We start from the raw sequence: 21,916 nt of genomic DNA, 5'->3' as shown, positions 1-21,916 counted from the left end.
GCAGAGGCAGGCGGATCTCTGTGAGTTTGAGACCAGCCTGGTCTACAAGAGCTAGTTCCAGGACAGGCTCCAAAACCACAGAGAAACCCTGTCTCGTAAAAACTAAAAAAAAAAAAAAAAAAAAAAAACAGATGTAAGCTCTCAGCTACTGTTCCAGCATCATACTTTCCTGCCTGCTGGTATTAACCCCAGCATGATGACCATGGACTAACACCATGAAACTGTAGCAAGCCACCAATTAAATGTTTTCTCTTACAAATTGCCTTGGTCATGGTGCCTCTTTCCAACAATAAGAGTGTAGTAACTAAGACACTACCTAAGGCAGACTAATCCACTGACAAATGGGAGTACTTTCCCCTTATATGTGCAGCCATCAAATCTTTAAGTACCCCTGTTTCTCCCAGTAATTTTCCCTTGTCTGATATTCTTGGTATCAACATATGAACATACCATTATCCTTTCCTCCAACCTTTTAAATCTTGTCCCACTAGAGAGATGGGCCAGTTAAGTGCTTATTGCTCTTAAGCAGTTTGGTCCTAGCACACCACATTAGGCTGCTTACAACTGCTTGTAAATCCAGCTCCAGGGAATCACATGCCCTTCTTTGGCCTCCATGTGCTCAGATGCATAGATACATGTAAATAAAAATCTTTAAAAAAAATTATCTTACAGAGAGCGAGCAGTAGTGGCACACACCTTTAATCCCAGTATCACAGAGGCAGATGGATCTCTGTAAGTTCAGGGCAGCCTGATCTACAGAGCAAGTTTCAGGACAGTTAAGAGCTACAAAGAAAAACCCGTCTCAAAAAAAAAAAAAAAATCTTCTGATAAGATTAGTATCTGATAAAGTAGATGTCAATATAAAGCAAGATGAGCTATAGAGGGGACAACAAAGATGATGAGATGTCCTTATGACTAGAGATGGAGGAGAAATATTTTATAATAGTTATAAACTCATGGATAGTCTACCAGTTGGTAGACTGCCTAACATGTGCAAGGCTCTGGCTTTGATTTCTAGTACCACAGAAACTGGACGTGGCTTCACACACCTATAATCCCAACAATACACAAGTGTCAACCTAAGGATTTTTAGAGTGCTGGTTCTCAACCTTCCTAATGCTGCAATCCTTTAATAGTTACAATAGTACAGTTAATACCATAAAATTATTTTTTAAATAATCTTTTTTAAAATTAATTTTATGTGCATTGATATGACTGTGAGATCCCCTGGAACTAGAGTTACAGACAGCTGTGAGCTGCCTTGTGTGTGCTGTAAATTGAACCTGGGGCCTCTGAAGTAGCAGTCAGTGCTCTTAACCACTGAGCCATCTCTCCAGCCCCATAAAATTATTTTTGTTGCTATTTCATAAATAAAATTTTGCTACTATTATGAATCACAATTTAAATATCTGCTATGCAGAGTATCTGTATTTGACCTTGTGAAAGGGTCATTCAACCTCCCCAAAGGGGCTGTGACCTACAGGTTGAGAATCACTGGATTAGGAGATGTAGCTCAGCAATAGGAATACAAATTATCAAGAGATTAACATGTGGCTGGAGAGATGGCTCAGGAGCTAAGACAATGTGTTGATCTTGCAGAGGACCTAAGTAGCTTCCCAGCATCCACACGGTAGCTCACAACCATCTATTTCAGGAAATCGAACCCTCTCTTCTGATCTCCAAGGGCACCAGGCACATATGTAATGAATACTAGGGCTCTTTGGAGAAATGTTAATTCAGGATTATGAAGACCTGAACTTGGATGCTAAGGCCCTCAAAACAAGCCGTGTGGTCTCACATGTACCTGTGACCTCAGTGCTGTGGAAAATGGAGGCAGGAAGATAATTGGGCTTGCTGGCTGCCAGGCTAGCAGAAAAAAATTAGAGTTCCACACATAGAGATATACCCTGCCTCAAAGGAATGTTAGAGAGCAATGAAGGTAGAACATTCCATAAACATCCTCCATGTGCACCCATAGACACACATGTGTATATGTACAAACATACAGACTTCTGATCACACCCCACTACACATGATAGCAAAAGTATAATTAAACCAAAATCAATGTTGACAAGGATATGAAGAAATTAGAACTGTGTTCATTATTTGTAGTATTTAAAATGGTACAGTAGCTATGGAAAACAGTATAGTAAAAATCACAAATACTGAAATAGAATGCACCTTTAAACCCAGCACTCTGAGTTCGAGGATAGCCTGGTCTACAGAGTTCCAGGACAGAAAAACCCTATCTCAAAAAACCAAAACCAAACAAACAAAATACAACAAAACCAAAAAAGAAAAAGAAAATATTAGCAACTTAGCAATTACTAAGCATTTCCTATATGTCAAGTGTATTTGCATTGAACTTCATAACTAAAGTTCCTAACTTTATAACTACATTTTAGAAAGGAGGAAACTAAGGTATGGAAAGCAATGTAATATTCAAGATTCACAAACATTATTTTTTCTACTGAAGCACATGATTTTAGTAAACTTAGTTTTGCCACAAACTAATTTTGAAACATTTCCACTGTGCCCAAAAAGAAATTCTACGCCTACTGTCCCTACATTTAGCCTGGGCAATGATTCCCTACTGTTGATCTTTATGGATGTCTTTTCTAAACATTTCATACAAATGGAATCATACACTCTGGTGACTTTTCCTGGCTTCTTTTACTTAGTATGTTCTCTACATTAGGCTTCTCCACATTGTAGCAGGAATCAGGATGTCATTCCTTTTTACTGTCAGATAATATTCCATTAACTAGCTATAGCACACTTTATCTTACCAACTGTTTGATCTGAGTTGTTCACACCATTTGGCTATTGTGAATAATACACCTACTGAGTACTCATGTGCTTTCAGATGAACAACATCTTCACTTCTCTTCAACAGACACTTCAGAGAACTGCTGGCTCATATACGTAATTTTTGCTTATTTGTTTTTTAAATATCTACCAAACTAAAGTTATAATCTTATACTGACCACTAATGCATGATTTTTTTTCACATCCTCACCAACACCTGTTATTGTCTATTACTTTCTTTTCTTCTTTTCTTTGGTTTTTTGAGACCAGGTTTCTCTGTGTAGTTTTGGTGTTTATCATTTTCGAAAGCAAGCAAGCAAGTATTTTTAAGAAGCTGAGACTACATATACCTGTGACTTTGCCACAGTATCTTTCCCATGTGCTAAACTGCCATCTTCCGCCTACCCATTCCACAGTGTAACTCGAGACTGCCGAAAATCTCAATTTCACAAACGCAGGAAATTCCAGTTAAATCATTATTCTTAACATAAAACTTTATTTCAAATTTAAAAGGCTACGTTCTATACACACTCAGTTGCACACAGGAAGGCATTCTGAAATGACTTACGCACCTAACTTCAGTTCAATCGCTGTGTTGGTATTGCATTTGTACTCAGCCAGCTTCTTCTCCACCGCACTCTTATACTCCACCAGAAACTTCTCCATGGCACCAAATCCTACAAGAGGTGTTGAAAGGTTGGTTGAAAGTGACTTAAATACCTACAAGCAGGATTTTTATCTGAAGTGGTCTAAGAATGAGCTGGGAAACAGGCTACAACAGTACAGATCACTCTCCATGAACCTTTCAACAAATATACTGCGTATGAACCTCATAAAACGGAAAGAAAACAAGACTACCTTTACGTCAGACCTGTAATCCCGTCACGCAGGAGGCTATGACAGGACTGAGCAGGAGGCCAGCGTAACCTGCATCATGATTACAAAACCTATGTCAAGTAATCTCTACTGTAGAAACTACCTGTAAGCATGTACTGCATCCGCCCCATTTCTCATTCAGTAACTCAGGCCAATGAAGGGGTTTAATTGATGGGCACCAGACTAGGCAGTGGTGGGGCTCAAATTTGAATTTTGACGTAATTCTCATTATACAGCAACTCTTCTTTGGTCCCAGGGTACCCCAATACCATACTGGACAACTTCATCCGGTGGAACAATTCTGTCTTAAACACGTGCAAATTTCAAACTCCACAGTTTACTAATACAGCCTAACTATAAAAGAGGGGTGTTTAACAATGGAGTGACACAGTGTGAAGGCACCGGGGGAAAATGACAAGAATCTAACCATCACTTCAAAAGATAGGTAACTGTAAAAAAGAAACGCCATCAAAACACTTCAATGGCAATTCAAACTTTTGTTTGTTTGTTTTAAATTTATTTTTATTTTATGTGCATTGGTGTTTTGCCTGCTTGTATGTCTGTGTGACGGTGTTGGGTCCCCTAGAACTGAAGTTACAGGCAGTTCTAAGTTGCCATGTGGGTGCTGGGAATTGAACCCGGGTCCTCTATTAGAACACTCAGTGCTCTTTATCACTGAGCCATCTTTCCAGCCCCGTTTGTTTGTTTTATAAAGACAAGGGTTTCACTGTGTAGCCCTGGCTGTCCTGAAATTCACTCTGGAGGACCAGACTGGGCTCAAACTCACAGAGATCCTCCTGCCTCTGCCTCCTGGGTGCTGGGATCAAAGGCATGCGCCACCAAGGCCTGGCAACTTAAACACTCTTAAACCCTGAAGACTGGAAAACCTAAGTGAATGAACCAGAATAAGACAATTCCACTACATACATTACAGAAGTCCCACTCGCAAAGAGAAGTTTGGCACTGCAGACACGTCTTTCTCACAGGATATCCAGAAATGACCTCAGGAATCCTAAAGGGTGGGAGACCCAGACTATGCCCAGCACCAGGTCAGTGCAGCACTGCGCTCGCCCAGAAGCTGACCCTGGAAGAGGTGGGCAGGGCCCTGGGAGGATCAGCTGGCGGGAACGGGACAGCAGTGGGCAAAGTGGAACGGAGCAAAACAGGCCCCGAGGAGGCCCGCGCTCCGCCCCGGGTTCGCCGACTCTCGAGCAGGGCCCAGCGGGTCACGGAAAGCGCGGAGAGCAAGCACTGGGGGCGGCGGCGCCGAGCGCGGCCCACCAAGGGTCAGTCTTGGACGCTCGGTGCCCCGCGACACGGAGAGGCCTTCTAGAACTCCGGCGAAAGCGCGAAAGTTCCAGGCGGCCGCTGTCACAGTCGCCTAGACGTTCTTCCCCAGAACGGCCCGCCGCCTCCCCTGGCTAAACTTTTCCCGGGAACTTACCCGCCATTTCCGAGCTGTGAGCGCCCGCGGCTGAGGAAGGACAAATCAACCCGCGCGCTCCCGGGCCGGAAGTGACCGCAGTGCCTGACGCATTCTTCCCGCCCATCCTCGGCTAGGCACGAGCCAATGAGGAGAGGAAACTCGGGGCTCGCGGCGGCGGAAGTGCCTCGGGGGGCGGGGCCGGGACCGTGAGAAGGCGCGAGCGGTTGCCTAGCCACCGCGAGTGCGCAGACCCCCGCTCGGGGCTTCCGCACCCAAGCCGGCGGAGTCGCTGGCGGCCGCGGACTCTCGTGGGAATGAGCGTTAATTCCCGGACAGTTTAAGGCGCTTTTGCCCTCCCCGTCGCCGTGGTTGAAAAGCCTTCCCTTTAACCCGAACGCAAGTTTCTAGGTGGAGATTTCATTCCGAAGTTTTATTAAACTTTTTACTAGTTTCCACTTTTTCCATAAGCTCATTTTAAATACATGTTTTCTCTGTGTATTTTATTCGTATTTTGGAGCTGGGTATTCAATTCAGTCATGTTTATGCTGGGCAAAACACTTTGACACTGGCCTATTACAAACTCTCATGATTTCAATATGATAAGAGTGTCGTGTTAAAGAACTCTGAGCGGGCGGTGGTGGCGCGCGCCTTTAATCCCAGCACTCAGGCAGAGGAAGGAGAATCTCAGTGAGTACAAGGGGAGCCTGGTCTACAGAGTGAGTTCCAGTACAGCAAGGTCACACTGAGAAACCCTGTCTCGAAAAACCAAAAGAAGAAAGGAAAAAAAAAAAAAGAAGGAGGAAAGGAAAGAAAGAGAATCAGCCCAAGGAAGCAAAATTGCCAAATTCATCCTCAGTTTTCTACAGTCTCTGAAGAGCCCAATTCTCCAGATACTCAGGCCTCGTATTAATGTTAGCTTTATAAAGATGCCTTTCCTGAAGATAAAGATCAGAAAAGGTGGTGATAACACCGATACCTTTTCAGTCATTATGTTCAGATAGAAAACTGAAGTCGATGCTATTAATGGTAAATCAGAACCAAGATAGAGAGAGGACCCATGAAATCACGCAGCAGGTGACGGTACGTGCTACCATGTATGACAACCTGAGTTTGATTCCCAGGCCCCACATAGTGGAAATAAGGAACCCACGCCTATAAATTGTCCTCTGACCTCTATGACACATAACACACAAAAATAAATTTCATTAAAAGTTAAAAAACAAAAAACAATCTTTAAAATGTTTTTTCAAAATGACAAGATTTATCACTTTACAGATCTTAGGACAAGGTAATATATTGATAGTTATTAATTTCATGAATTATTAATCTTGATTGATATATAATGATGTATATATTACCATATCCTAAAGAGGATTTGAGAATATGATTGAGCTGGGCGGTAGTGGCTCACCTTTAATCCCAGCACTTGGGAGGCAGAAGCAGGTGGATCTCTGTGAGATTGAGGCCAGCCTGATCTACAAGAGCTAGTTCCAGGACAGGCTACAAAGCTACAGAAAAACCCTGTCTCAAAAAATAAAAAAAAGAAAGAAAAGAAAAAGAAAATATGATTGATAAAACTGCAGAATGAGTTTCTACAAAAAACCTATGCTGTTGTGTTATATGTGAGCAAGATCATGGAGCCAAGTAGAATATTCAGTGACCTATGAGTCCAGTTCTACTCCTATCTACTGGTTGACCTTGGTTCTTTTTTTTTTCTTTTGGTTTTTTTGAGACAGGGTTTCTCTGTGGTTTTGGAGCCTGTCCTGGAACTAGCTCTTGTAGACCAGGCTGGTCTCGAACTCACAGAGATCCGCCTGCCTCTGCCTCCCAAGTGCTGGGATTAAAGGCGTCTGCCACCAACTCCCGGCTTGACCTTGTTTCTTTTACTGTGCAGAGATAATAATACCTTCCCAGCCACCACACGGAGTTCCTGGGAAAATCAAATGACTCCCACAGGGGGAGGTGTGGCTTTGTTGGAGTAGGTATGGCCTTTCTGGAGGAAGTACATCACTGTGGGGGTAGGCTTTAAGGTCTCCTATATTCAAACTCAATTAAGAAAATGCCTCCATAAGATTGCACTGTAGGCAAGCATGTAGAATGTTTAAATAGTTGGGTGGGAAGATTAATGTGGGAGGGCCCAGCCCATTGTGGTTTGTACTGGTGGTCCTGGGTTCTATAAGATAGCAGACTGATCAATGCATTAATAGCAAGCTGGTAAGCAGCACCCCTCTACAGTCTCTGCTTCAGCTCCTGCTTCCACGTTCTGCCCTGTTTGAGTTCCTGTCCTGGCTTCCTTCAGTGATGGAGCACAGTACAAGTCTAAGCCAAACAAATTCTTTCCCCTCCAGCTTGCTTTTCGGTCATTCTGTTTCATCATGGCAATAGAAACCCTAACTAAGACAGGGACTTGGGTTTCTCTTCCTGTGAAGAGACACCATGATCACAGCAACTCTTATGAAGAAAAACATTTAATGGAGTGGCTTACAGTTTCAGAGATTTAGTCCGTTACCATCATAGTGGGACATGGCAGCGTACAGGCAGACATGGTGCTGGAGCAGTGAGTTCTACATCTTGCAGGTTATGGGAAGCGTTCTGTAACACTGGGCAGCGCAGCAGAACCGAGAAGTCCATGAATCTGGATGACTTGGCAGTCAGTCTGGTGCTAAAAGTTTGGTTGATTTCTAGATAGCAACTGACTTTCTGTTCAGGATGGAAAGATGAAGAACCTTCAGGAAATTCTTAACTTGTTCTGTTGTTCCAAACCTTCGTCCCTGGAAAGAAGACTTCAAAAATGAGAGTACTCACACAAATATTACAACATATATATATATAAAACCGAGAGAACTTCTCAGTTCTCAGGTTTTCCAAAATACAGATGGCCATTGTTGGTGTCCTAGCCCCTACTGAGTATGCCAACCTGTGGTAGTTTGAAAGAAAATGGTCACCCCAAAGGGAGTGGCACTATTAGAAGGTATGGCTTTGTTAGAGTAGGTGTGGTCTTGTTATAGGAAGTGTGTCACTGTCCATATATATGGAATTGGAAGAAATTGGAAGGGTTGGGGAGACTGCTCTAAATGCTTGTTGCTTGAGCATGACAACCTAAATTTAATCCCTAGCATCCATGTAAAAAATAAAAAGCCATGCACAGTCATAAATGTGTATAGCTTCATCATTAGAGGGCAGAGATGGGCGGATAGCTACACTGGCTAGCCAGCCTAGGCAAAAATAGCAAACTTCAGGTTCCATGAGAGATGCTGTCTCCTGTAGAGAGTGATAGAGCAGAATATTAAAATTCTCCTGTCATTTCTTCAGGCACATGCATTCCAACTGCCACACACATTCACTCACATGTCTTCACACACACACACACACACACACACACACACACACACACACACACAAATTGGAATTGGAAATAGAATAGGTTGGGGTAGATGATTACACATCAGGTGGCCAGAAGAATCTTTACTGGATAGATTGCTCAAAGACCTGTTCCCTGAAATATCTGCACTATTAACAATTACAGGCATGGACTCCCTGCAAACTGCAATGATTGCTAATAATGGGAAAAGCCAAGCATAATATTCAATTTTTAATGGAAAGGCGAGGAGCTGAGGAAACATGATTCAGTCTGCTTCTTTGAAATATTAGAGTGTTAATCTTTGAAAATCAGTGACAAAAAAAAACCCACCCACAATTTATATGTTCACAGAGGGTAGCCAAGAATCTATCATCCGAGGTAGGTTTACGAAAAGCAATCATCAGCGGAGCTTACTGTAAATCTCAAACAAATAAATGGTAGAAAGGAGTAAAATAGTACATTTGGTTAGATATCTGCTCAGTGCTGACCTCCATGAATTTGTGATTTAGAGATAATTCAATTATCTGGACTCCACTGTGTCTAAAGTATTCAGATTAGTGGACACACTTACACTTACCATGAATGTATGTCAATGTCTGATTCATTCATTCACTTAACACAACTTAATAAACTAGCTGTTACTTTTGCTTTTCTGTGGCCAGGCTACTAAAGAACATGAGCTTGGCAGAGACACAAACAGCGAGTCTTTTCTTTCTCTCAGAGGGGCTGCCTCTGCGTCGTCTTGAATAACTATATCCTTTCCCATCACACACCCTATAGACTGCACAGTTTTTAAAGTTATTTAAACTCTAGCTTAGACTAATTAAAAACTCCCCCCTTCGCTGCCCAGCGTTATAATAGCACTAGCTGCTCTTGGATCAACCCTGGTTCACTTCCCAGAATCCACATGGTAGTTCACAATCATTAGTAACTCCATTTCGGGGGATCCCATCACATCTTCTAGCCCCCACAGGCAGTAAAGTACTCATATATTTATATAAAATAAAAATAAGTAAAATCTTCTTTTTAAAAAAAAAAACAGGAAAGAAAGAAAACGAGCTTATTTTGGGAGGGAATGGGGCATGGTGGAACCAGAGCAAGAACACAGGCTGGGGACCACGGCCAGGAGGCCTGCCAATCCATCCCTGTGCTTGCGTTGTTCTCCTTACAGCAGAAGCACAGAGCTTGTGAGGGCCTGTAGCTGTTAGCAATTGCTTTCTGGCCAGGCATGGCGGTGCACCACACCCCTTTAGTCCCAACACTCAGGCAGCAGAGGCAGATCTCTGAGTTCAGGGCCAGCCTAGTCTACATAGTGAATTCTAGGACAGCCAGAGCTACATAGTGAGTATGCTGGATAGTTTTTCGTCCACTTGACACAAACTGGAAAGTCATCAGAGTGGAAGGGGCCTCAATTAGGAAAACGCCTCTGTAAGATTGGGTTGTAGGCAGGCCTATAAGGTTTATTGTTGTGCATAGCATTGGCTGTCCTGGAACTCAGCTCTGATTGGTGATCATGTGGAATTAGTGATTGAGGTGGGAAGGCCCAGCCCATGGGCTGGTAGTCCTGGGTTCTATAAGAAAGCAGGCTGAACAAACCATGAGAAGAAAGCCAGCAAGCAGCACTCCTCCCTGGCCTCTGCATCAGCTCCTGCTGCCAAGCTCCTGCCCCGTTTGAGTTCCTGTCCTGACGTCTTAGATGATGAACAGTGCTGTGGAAATGTAAGCCAAATAAACTCTTTCTTCCCCTAATTGCTTTGGTCGTGGTGTTTCAGAGTGTTTGGCCTATTCTCTCAAGCATGGTTTCTCACCCTTTGGTCCTGCCCCTAAGTCCTGACACCAGGCAACCTTGGTGCTCTCAGGCTCAGAGACCCTGGCCCCTGTTCTTTGCATGATAACACACAGGACAGCCTGTGCATACTTGCTGATCCTCTCTGAATTCCTGGGTTGATAGGAATTGCAGACCCTTTGATCTTACTTCTCTGCCTCACTCTTGGGAAGTGCATCCACCTCTGCAGTCAGATCTGGCCCAAATACGCCTTAGATATCAATCCAAATGACTGCTTCCTGGCATCCTATATCCCCATATTTTATGGGCCTTTCGGAACATCCTGCCAGCAATCCAGTGGATGGACAGAGCTATCCTATTCTTAAGCCTTCTCTTACCCTTGCTCCAAGCCCTCTCCTTGTTTTTTCTCTTGCCTCTTACACATTTCTTTGTCTCTAATTTCCTCTCTTGCCTCCTCTTCTCTTTTTACTTCTCTTCCTTTTGACTGCCTGCCCTTTTAAGTCCCCACTCCGACATGGCCTTTCACTCTTCTGCTTTCCCCATCTCCAATAAAACTCTTCCATTAACTCTGTTGCATGCATCGTGTTTGCCTAGTGGCAGGGCCCACGGAAAGATAACCACTTCATGCTCCACCCTCAACAGATCCGCTCTCTTCCACCTGCAACAAATGCCTTCTCGTTTGCTGATGGCTTCGCCTTCCATTCAATAACAACAGTTGCGTCTCTGGCGGGGTTATCCACCTCTGACCTTTCCCCTGGATGTGAGGCTTCCTTTCTCGAGCACAGTGCTCTCCTCACATTCTGGCTTTTTTCAAAGTCCTGGTACCAGGTGACTACGTCTTTCTCTCGGACTGAGAGCCTTTGGTCCTTGTTCTTGCATGATGTACTGAAACAGCTTGTACCCATGCAGTCTGGTCCTCCCTGGATCCCTGGGGTGCCAGCGTATTTAGGCCTTTGGATCTTCTTTTGGAGACCCACTGAACACTCTTGTCAAATCAAATCTGGCCTCAATATTCCTTGAACCAGACAGTCAGGGAACTGAGAAAGAATTCTCCACTTTCTTTTTCATTGCTCCAAAACCTGTTTGTGTCTTATAGTGGCATTTCAAATGTTTTTTAAAGAAATAACTACTGCCTGAAGATCTGATGGTAAAAAAGGCCCACCAGTTAGCCTTACAGACCAGATTATGGTAACACACACCTTTAATCCCAGTAGCCACAATGACACGGACCTCTTTAATCCCAATAGCCACAATGACACACACCTTTAAACCCAGTAACCACCCTAGTTGCCATAGAAATCGGTGGTACATGCCTTTGATCCCTGCTCTAGAGAGGAAGACAGCTCTCAGATGCAGTCTCGTTCTGAAATCCCAGGAGGCATGATTGCCATTTCAGACTGTGGTCGAGGTAAGAGCCAGTTCCTGGCTGTTTTGCTTTTCAGATCTTCAGGTTGAACCCCAATTTCCGACCCTGAGTTTTTATTAATCATGCTACAGTGTCTGTCTGCTCTCCCTATCTTAATGTCCTGTCTAGGTCCGCTGCAATGTGGGAGTCAGAGATGGAGACAGTCCTCGGGAAAGACAGAATGAACTAACTGCTCCTTATAAAACACCTTTGTTAAAATGTCATGTCACCTCGACTGGGACCCAGCTCCCTTAAGCTTCAGAGGACACCAAGATCAGCTGCTTAGTCCCCAATTCCAGAAGAATGAGGCTTCATCCCGTAGCCGCGCTCAACTCTACTGGAATGGGAACCCCCTATGGAAGTGGATGCTTTTCTTCCTGACCCCTTTTCTTGTTCTCCTATTTTTAACAACCATACCTTGCTTCATCAATTTCTTCTCTATGTATCTCCAATGATATGTCCAAAAATCTCTGATCAAACAACTAATCAGCTATTGTTACAGGACTACCAACTGTTAGCTGTAGAGCTGGAGGTGCAAGAACACCAAACATGTTCAGGTGGTGAGAACCAGCAGCACCCTAGAGGTATCACATTTCCCCAGACTCACAGGACAGATTCGAACGTAACTCTTTCCTATGCCTTTATTTAAAGGTACTAACTCGACAATGACTGCCCTTGGTAATCAACCACTTCTGTCTCCTGGTAACTTGGATAGAAAGAGGATGTCCAGGTAGCTGATACTGTGGTGATGGGAAAGGATCAGGTGCTTTAAGGTTTGTTTACGTAAAGATTAGAAAGCTTAATTGGTAATAAGAAAGGCTGAATTTAGACATTTAAAAGAATAAAATATGTTTAGAATTTCTCTCTCACTATTAAGACTCCAAAAGTCTTAACATGAATTGATGGAATTCCAGTAAGCTATTAATCTGGCAGCGTACTACCACCCTGAGTATACTGCCTTTTCTATAATGTGGATTTCACTACAGATTACAAACAGTGAAAATGCTAATGTGTCTAAACTTACCTTTTCACAAACTCAAAGAATTCTTGTAAGCTCCAGGGAATCGGCTTGGATTTGTCTCCAACATCATCTTGCCAGGTCCAAGAGGCTCCAGATGGCCCTACAGAGCCTGGACAGTGAAGTGAAATAGCCAGATATTTCTAGATTTGACCAGCACCCAGCTTTCTCAAGTCCCCTAAAGATTGTGATGCCCCCGGGTCATCAGGAAGCAGTCTCAAGAATACAGCATCCTCATCCCCACCTCACCTGTTACCCCTTCCTAACTCCTCACCCTTCTATAGTAAACAAAGGGAGGAGTGGTAGTAATCAGGCATCTGTACTGGTCTGCCCTTAGGGTCAGGATGCATCTTCAGCTGCAGCCACTAACAGCACTCCCTGTGACCATTCGCTATGTTCCCTTATAAAACACAGGCTTTGCCCACCTCCCATCTCTCTCCCACCCCTCTTGTCCCCAGGGACCGGTCTCTGTCCCCTTCTCTGTCCCCTTTTCTGCCCCTTCTCTCTCCTCTTCCAATAATCCTCCCATGTGAGCCCTCTTGTATGGTGTCCCTCCTTCCCACCATTTTTTTTTTTAAATTATAACAACAGTGAGACCCTGTCTCAGGAAAAAAAAAAACCACTGCTTTCTAGAACATTCTTGGTTTTGCTGTTAAACCAACCACTCAACAAACAAATAAAGAAGGGCTTTGAATATCTGCCCAGCTGTTTCTCCAAGCCTCTGTCCTTTCTCCCACTCTGTTATGCTGGGTGATACTAGGTCTCAAGGGACTAAGGGCTAAGGTGCCCATTAGCATATCAATGCTGATGCTGTCCAGGTTCTCTGAGCATCCCACTGTCTCTACAGGACCTTCCTGGATGGCATACCCTGCTCCTTATTCTGAACTCTCCAGGCCCATTATTGGGCTGGGCTTCCCTCCTCCCAGCTCCTCTGACCCTTATATAACTCAGCCATTTTGGGTACGCTAGTGTCTTGGCCAGTCTCTTGGCCCAGGTCACCTCTCTTGGAGGTTCTGCTCCCTTCTCTCCTCCCCCTTCTCCTCTCATGACCAAACTCAGGGTCATGTTCACTCTGGACTCTCCCAGATGTCCCTGCCTCTGGCTATGTGTTGACTGAGGTATTTGTCCCATCTGATCCCTCAGCTGTTCAGTCCCATTGAAACACACAGAGTTCTACATTAATTATAAACTGATTGGCACATTAGCCCAGGCTTCCTATCTACTCTTATAACATATATTAGCCCACAATTCTTGTCTGTTTTAGCCACATGGGCTTGGTACCTTTTTCAGAGAGGCAGTCACATCTTGCTTCCTCTGCGGCTGGGTGACTATTGCAGATTGACTCTTTCCTCTTCCCCAAATTCTTGTTGCCCTGGCTCTCCTGCCTGGTCACCCCACCTATACTTCTTGCCAAAAATTAAAAATAAAAATAAATAGAGTTTAAAATAAAGCCACATAAAGATGAAAACTACACAGAGAGTCTGGATACTGTATGTTATTGTGTTGTTGTTAAACTGTTTGATGGCTGAGGAAGGAGCAAAAGCTGCTAAAAGACATTTGATTATAAATGCTGCTGGATTAATCCAACATATATATTTTTTAAATGCGCTGAAATGTTACTTTGGATAAGAGGTTTTGTTTTTATTTCCACAGGAAATGAGAGGCTGTGGATTCATTCTAGGCTAAGAAAAAACATATTTGATCAAGGAAGACCCTCTGAAGAATCTCTCATAGAAGCGAGTGGCCCAGATGTCTGAGTTCTACATCCAGAACAGATTCAAGACTGCTGCCTGAGATGATCAAGACTCACAGGATACTCCAGTCAGGACTTGATCATAATACAAAATTTTCTTTAGGTCCCCATAAGATTATCAGTGCCCCTAATCAGTGGGAAGTAGCCTGGAAAACTATGCCCACATTCCCCAAAATGGATTCTGGATGTCTGCCTTTGTTTAGAATGTTGGTTACAAGTTATTATGGATAATGGTCAGGAGAAAAGCTAAACGAAGAAGATTCCATTCAGAGTTCCTGTGGGTTTTTTTTAAGGAGGAGGAGAAGTGCTGTAGGGCAATGGTCGGTACCCTGTCACTTGTATTTTAAATAAACCCTGATTGGTCAGTAGCCAGGCAGGATGTATAGGCAGGGTGACAAGGCAGGAAGTAGAGGCGGGGCAATGAGAACAAGAGAATTCTGGGAGAAGGAAAGAGTCAGTCTGCTGTCATCACACAGACACAGAGCAAGCAAGATATTACTGCCTCTCTGAAAAAGGTACCAAGCCCCACGTGGCTAAAACAGACAAGAATTATGGGCTAATATAAGTTATAAGAGTTAATAAGAAGCCTGAGCTAATGGGCTAATCAGCTTATATGTAATTAATATAGACCTCTGTATGTTTCTTTGGGACTGAATGACTGCAGGATCAGGTGGAACAGAAACCTTGGTCAACAGCTCTGCTTTCCCTTATATTTATAATAAGCCTCCTCCATCATACCTAGGAGCATTCATGCCCTTCCTTTTATTTCCTTTTTTCTTTCAGTACTCAGCTGTTCCCTTAGAAGGATCTGATGAATCCACACTGCTGCTGCAGGACTCTCAAGGAGGAGTCACCACTTCACCAAGGAAGGCTGCATTTCCCATTTCTGCGAATTGATTTTCTTCCAAGCCAACAGCTGCTCTGTTCTTCTAGAGGTCCTGAGTTCAACTTCCAGAGACCATATGGTAGCTTATAGCCATCTGTAATGGGTTTAGATGCTCTCTTCTGGCATGCAGGCATACTTGCAAACAAAGCACTCATATCCATAAGCAAATAAAGCTCTTTTAAAAAGCCAAACATGATGGCACATGCCTTGAGAGGCAGAGTCAGGTGGGTTTCTATGAGCTCCAAGCCAGACTGGTTTACATAGTGAGTTCCAGGACAGCCTGTCTCTAAAGCAAAGAGAAACAATCCAAACCTTACTCAGGAAGTTTTCAGAAATGGCTACCAGTTAAGAGTGCTTGCTGCTCTTGCAGAGGATCTAAGTTCACTTCCCAGCATCCAGTGGCTCACAACCACCTGTAACTCCAACTCCAGGACCCTCTTCTGGCTTCCATGGGCAACTGTGCATGCATAAATACACACACACACATACATAAAAATAAAAAACGATTTAAAAAATTTTGACACAGACTGTCTTAGGGTCACCTGGCATGAGGAATAGAACACAGAACTCTGTGACTGCAGTGCTTCAGGATACCTCGGTACTGTCACAGTTTGGTCCCAGCTGGAGGAGAGGCACTTAGTTAATTACTCAGGCACTTTCTCTAAAGGGCAGGTGGTAACTCTTGGTGTCTAGTTGTGTGAGTTGAGATGTCTTTCACAACACAAACACTATCACTAAGGGAAATTTAGTGGAGGGTTTATCCCCACCCTCAATTTCTGTTTATTTTATTTTTATGTACTTTTTTTTCCCCTTCGTGTTTTTTTTTCTTTTTTTGAGACAGGGTTTCTCTGTAGTTTTTGGTGCCTGTCCTGGAACTAGCTCTTGTAGACCAGGCTGGCCTCGAACTCACAGAGATCCGCCTGCCTCTGCCTCCTGAGTGCTGGGATTAAAGGCGTGCGCCATCACCGCCCGGCTGTTTTGTTTTTGAGATAGGGTTTCTCTGTGTGTATTCCTGGCTATCCAGGAACTCATTCTCCAGACCAGGCTGGCCTCAAACTCACAGAGATTTGTCTGCCTCTGTCTCCCGAGGACTGGGATTAAAGGCGTGTGGTACCACCGCCTGGCTCATGCACTTTTTCTTACACAGTGCCATTGCCCTAAGGTGGAATGGTACCACCAGACGACTGGAAACAGGATCTGGAGAGAGCAGCTTTGACGGACATCTGAATTCCAGTCAAGTTTGTCCTTTAGCCACCGCTTTCCTTCTTTCTGGTTAAAAGAACACTGGCTGCTCCCCAGACCTGTCTGTCTCCCCAGACCTGTCTCCCCAGACCTGTCTGTCTCCCCAGACCTGTCTCCCCAGACCTGTCTCCCCAGACCTGTCTCCCCAGACCTGTCCACTCTGCTTCCTTCACCCCTAGGTCTAACTGCCACTCTTCACCCGCCTCACACTGCTTCTCCAGAACCTTTAATTCTAAGGCTTTCATTATTCTGATCTGTACAATTTGTTTTGTTTTCTTTTTTGAGTTGAAGTCCCACTGCCCGAGACTGGCCTTGGCCTTAACCTTATAATCCATTTGGTTCAATTTTCAGCAAGCTAGGATTACAGGAACATGCTTCTGCACCCTGCTTGATCAATACAGTTTGATAGGGATTGAATTATTGTTCCAAATACTTTTTTTTTTGAGTCAGGGTCTCATGGTAACCAGGCTGAACTTCCAACATAGCTGAGGATGACCTTGAACTCCTGATCCTCCTGCTTCTACCTCCCAAGTACTGGGATTGCAGGCATATGTCACAACACGGGGCTCATTCTTCTCATGTCTTTAAGAAAGAATTTCTGGTCCTCGGGGCTGGAGAGATGGCTCAGCGGTTAAGAGCATTGCCTGCTCTTCCAAAGGTCCTGAGTTCAATTCCCAGCAACCACATGGTGGCTCACAACCATCTGTAATGAGGTCTGGTGCCCTCTTCTGGCCTTCAGGCATACACGCAGAAAGAATATTGTATACAAAATAAATAAATAAATAATTAAAAAAAAAAAAAGAATTTCTGGTCCTGTGAGATGGCCCAGCAGATAAAAGTGCTTGTTGCCAAGCTTAGCAACCTGAGTTGGAGCCCTAGGATTCCCATGGAGGAAGGATATCATTCCTGCAGGTTGCCTTCTCATCTCCACATGAACCTAAACAGACACACACACACACACATACACACACGCGTGCGCACGTGCACAAATACACAATACACTGCGGCGAACTTCTCGACCAGCGAGAAAGAACAACCATCACACGAGGATTCTTCTCAGATTGCTCTTTAATGGAGTGCCTCTTGGTTGATGGGGAGCAGGAAGTGAGAGGGCCCCCCCCCCAGAGCACTAAAGCAGCTGCTTATATAGGGAGTAGGCACACGGGTCGCCCTGTGATTGGCTGCCACCATCAGCTGACACCAGACTGCATCAGGATAGGAAGCGGGGGACACGCAGCTCCCAAAGGCATAGCCAAATATGGAGTTGTTTATTTCCAACAAGACAGGATGTCGGCGCCATCTTGTAATGGCGATCCTGTCCGGCTCCCTGCAATACACAAATGTAATAAGTTTTAAAGAAAGAATTGTGATACGCTTGAACTCTTACTTCCTTTTCTGAAAGTTTGCTCCCCCACCGTGTGTGTGTGTGTGTGTGTGTGTGTGTGTGTGTGTGTGTGTGTATATACTAGTTAGTTTTTGTCAACGTGACACTAACTAAAGATACCTGGGAATATGGACCCTCAGTTGAAGACTTGCCTCCATTAGATTGGCCTGTGGCATGTCTTGGGCATTTTCTTGATTGAAGGAAGAAGGCCTAGCCCACTGTGGACTGGGCCAGTCCTGGGCAGGTAGTCCTGGTTTGTGTGGAAAAAGTAGCTGACCATGAGCACGGAAGCAAGCCAGTAAGCAGCATTCCTCCGTTCTCTCCTCTTCATGGCTTTTATCTCTCAGCTGAGGAGCAAACTTCCTCTCTTCCTCTCTCTGGTAGACTTTTGGGTTTTCCCAGTACAAGCCTGTCTCCCCTTTTGAAAACTTCTTACTCCAAGGCATTGATTTCAGCTTATCATTTTCCTTTGGGCTGCGCAATCCAAGGTCACGATGCCCTTTGCAGAATCTTGCCTACCAAAGGCTGAGTTTCTCCGTCTAGAATTACACCCGGGGTACAGTCCAACAGGGGAGCTCCAATTTAGGCTTCAGACAGCTTGCCTGGCTCCTCCCGAGGCTATGCAAATAAGATTCTACAAGCTTGTTTTGGTTTTCCTGTGGGTCATGATTAGACTAAACACACACAGCTACCCAAACATTCCCACTGCCCAACGGCATACAATTATTACCTGAATCTATGGGAAAGAACACCCCCCACCCACCAATGCAACATAATCTTCACAGATTCCCCTGCCCACAAGGGGGTGTGTTGTTTGCCAAGTAGTTTCAGTTTTATTTCCTCCCCTCCAGCAAAGGGAGAGATCTGTCAGTGGTTAAGAAATAGGCCTTGGAGCTGGAGTAATAGCTCTGTGGTTAAGAGCACACACTCCTGCAGAGGACCTGAGTCCACTTCCTGTGGGGTCCTCTTTTTCCTCGAAGTCTGTTGGTCCCCAGTCCAGGAGGATGAAGGGGCAGAAGGGGTAACAAAGAGCTATGTACAGCCCATGAACACGATGGAAATAGCCTACCCGGAGACAACTTCAGTGCAGCAAGCCAACTTTATTCCAGAGCATAGGAGACATATAGGATCGGGGACTCTAACTGGAAACTCACCTAATTTGCATTAAGTGTCACATCCTTATCATATAGCTGGATTCGTAGCAGCATGGGCCCTATCAAAACAGCTAGAGCATATTACCTAATTACCATACGGTCAGTAGAGGAAGAGCATTTGCAGGGAATTGCACTGAGTCATCCTTGAGATAAATCAGATATCCAGGCCCAGAGATAGTCTCGAAATAAGGTTCTGTAGAGAGCAGGACGTTCTGAGCTTGGAGAGACCTGCCAAGCCTCTGACAAGCAGGGCCTCCCAACAACTTCCCAGCACCCACATTAGGAAGCTGGACGGCCTGTAACTGCAGCTCCAGCTGATCCAAGGGCCTCAGAAGGTGTGGTAGTCTGAATGTATTTGGTCCCCATAAACTCATATGAGTGGCACTATTAGGAGGAATTGGAGTAAGCGCGGTCTTGTTGGAGGAGGCTGGAGGACACACACTTTTAATCCAGACCTTGAGGCTGAAGGGAAAGCTTTCAATCTGGGCCACACCTTCTGTCACTGTGGGGGCGGGCTTTGAGGTCTTTTGCTCAAGCTTCACTCAGTCAGTGTGACAGCCAGGCTGCTTCCCGTCGCCTACAAGAGGTAGGACTCTTAGCACCAGCACCATGTCTGCCTGCAGGCAGCTGCCACGCTTCCCTTCATGATCACAATGGACGGAACCTCTGAAACTATAAGCGAGCCAACACCACAATCAAAGTTTTTCTTTCTAAGAGTTGCCGAGGTCATGGTGTCTCTTCACTGCATTAGCAGACCCTAACTAAGACAGAGGGCACCTGCATGCATACATGTATATACCCGCACACAAACATACACATAATTAAAAAACAAATCTTAAAAAGGAGAGAAATAAAGAAGGAAATAGGTCTCATTACCATTTCTAGCTAAGTAACAGGATTATGTTATGGCTGGTCATGTAAAGACTTGACACATTTTCCCCTGACATTATCATGAAAATTTCCAGAAAGTTGCAAAAATGAAACAAATATTTCAGTAAACGCCTATATACTTCATGAGTTAGATATGCCCCATATATCTATATCTCTACTCATTCATAAATATTTCTCATTTCTTTGATATATTTAAAAATAAATTCGAGCCAGAGGTGGTGTATATGCCTTTAATTTCATCTCTAGAGCGGTAGAGGGGGAAGGATCTTTGTGAGTTTGAGGCCAGCCTGGTCTACATACTGTGTTCCATGTCAGTCACAGCAACATAGTAAGACACTGTCTCAATAAATATATAACAATAAATACAAATTTAGGATATAACACTTCACGGAAGTGCTGTTACAATTCAATATTTGTTCAAATTATTTTCTCTTGAAAAACTTACACATATTTATAATGTGTAGAAGCCTTAAGTGTACATCTGTGAGCTTTGAAAATGTACCCAAACGCTACCAAAGTATAGACTGCTATTATATTACCACTCCAGTTACATCCTTCAGGCCTCTTTTCTGTCAGTTGCTCTCTCCATTACAGTTCTGTCCCCCTCCCCAATACTTTAGTTCTGGTTGTCTTAGAGGTTTACATAAATGACATTATTCAGTGATGTGGGATGTCCTCTGTATACATGTTGCTATTGATTGATGAATAAAACTGTTTCGGCCAGTGGCTTAGCAGAATAAAGCTAGGCAGGAAGCTCAAATAAAGATACAGAGAGAGAGAGAGAGAGAGAGAGAGAGAGAGAGAGAGACAGAGACAGAGACAGAGAGAGAGACAGAGAGAGAAGGCGGAGTTAGGGAAACACCATGTAGCCGCCCAAGAAGCAAGGTATGAGGTGATAAGCCATGAGCTCATGGTAAAATATAAACTATAGAAATGGATTAATTTGGGGCTGGAGAGATGGCTCAGTGGTTAAGAGCACTGGCTGTTCTTCAAGAGGTCCTGAGTTCAATTCCCAGCAACCACATGGAGACTCACACCATCTGTAATGAGATCTGGCACAATCTTCTGTGTACATAATGAATACTGTTTCAAAAAAAAAGGAATGGATTAATTTATAGTTAGAGCTACCAAATAAAAAGCCTAAGACACTGGCCAAACAATTGTAACTGATAAAAAGCTTCAGAGTGGTTATTTCAGCAGGTTTGGCAACAGGTGGACAGAGAGAAACTGCCCCGGGGACCAGCGGGACAGAAAATTCTTCACCCTACAATTCAGTGTAAGCTCTTCTGTATAACAGGATTCTATGCAAAGATTTTATTACCACCTGACTCTTTTTCTTTCTTCTTTTTCTATAATTTCTGAATAATATTCTAATCTGCAAATGTACCATATTTGGGCATTTGTGCTATTTCCAGTTTGGGGTGAGTGAACTTTAGGTGCAAGAGCAGCGAGTGCTAACCAGTGGACAATCTCTCCAGCTTCTTAAGATTTACGGGGTTAAAATCACTTGCTGCTCTTCCAGAGGACCTGAGTTCAGTTTCAACACCTGTGTTGGGTAGTTCACAACCACATATAACTCAATGCCCCCCATGATGTGTGTATATATATATGTGTGTGTGTGTGTGTATGTATGTATATATATATATATATATATGGCTTGCACATCAATAAAATCTTTTAAAAATTTTTTGACTTAAAGAAAATCTTCTTCTTCTTCTTCTTCTTCTTCTTCTTCTTCTTCTTCTTCTTCTTCTTCTTCTTCTTCTTCTTCTTCTTCGTTTGTTTTGTTTTTTGAGATAGGGTTTCTTTGTAGCTTTGGAGCCTGTCCTGGAACTAGCTCTTGTAGCCCAGGCTGGCCTCGAACTCACAGAGATCCACCTGCCTCTGCCTCCCGAGTGCTAAGATCAAAGGCGTGCGCCACCCGGC

The 21,916-nt window shown here is 44.0% G+C and overlaps 1 protein-coding gene across 1 annotated transcript in view; it reads right to left on the bottom strand.

The window, feature by feature from the left end:
* Hat1 (histone acetyltransferase 1) overlaps positions 1 to 5,269 on the bottom strand; it is a 42,581-nt gene extending 37,312 nt beyond the window's left edge. The window contains exons 1-2 of the mRNA XM_005346558.3: positions 5,129 to 5,269; positions 3,381 to 3,485 (exon numbers count right to left, since the gene is read on the bottom strand). Coding sequence (XP_005346615.2) covers positions 3,381 to 3,485; positions 5,129 to 5,234 — 211 coding nt within the window. The 5' untranslated portion in view covers positions 5,235 to 5,269. The remainder of the gene's footprint in view (positions 1 to 3,380; positions 3,486 to 5,128) is intronic.
* Positions 5,270 to 21,916: the final 16,647 nt, after the last annotated feature.

Source organism: Microtus ochrogaster, chromosome 4, assembly GCF_000317375.1.
Source record: "Microtus ochrogaster isolate Prairie Vole_2 chromosome 4, MicOch1.0, whole genome shotgun sequence".
Lineage (NCBI taxonomy): Eukaryota > Metazoa > Chordata > Mammalia > Rodentia > Cricetidae > Microtus > Microtus ochrogaster.
Note: the sequence above shows the minus strand (reverse complement) of the source record. Positions and strands in the feature narration are given on the sequence as shown.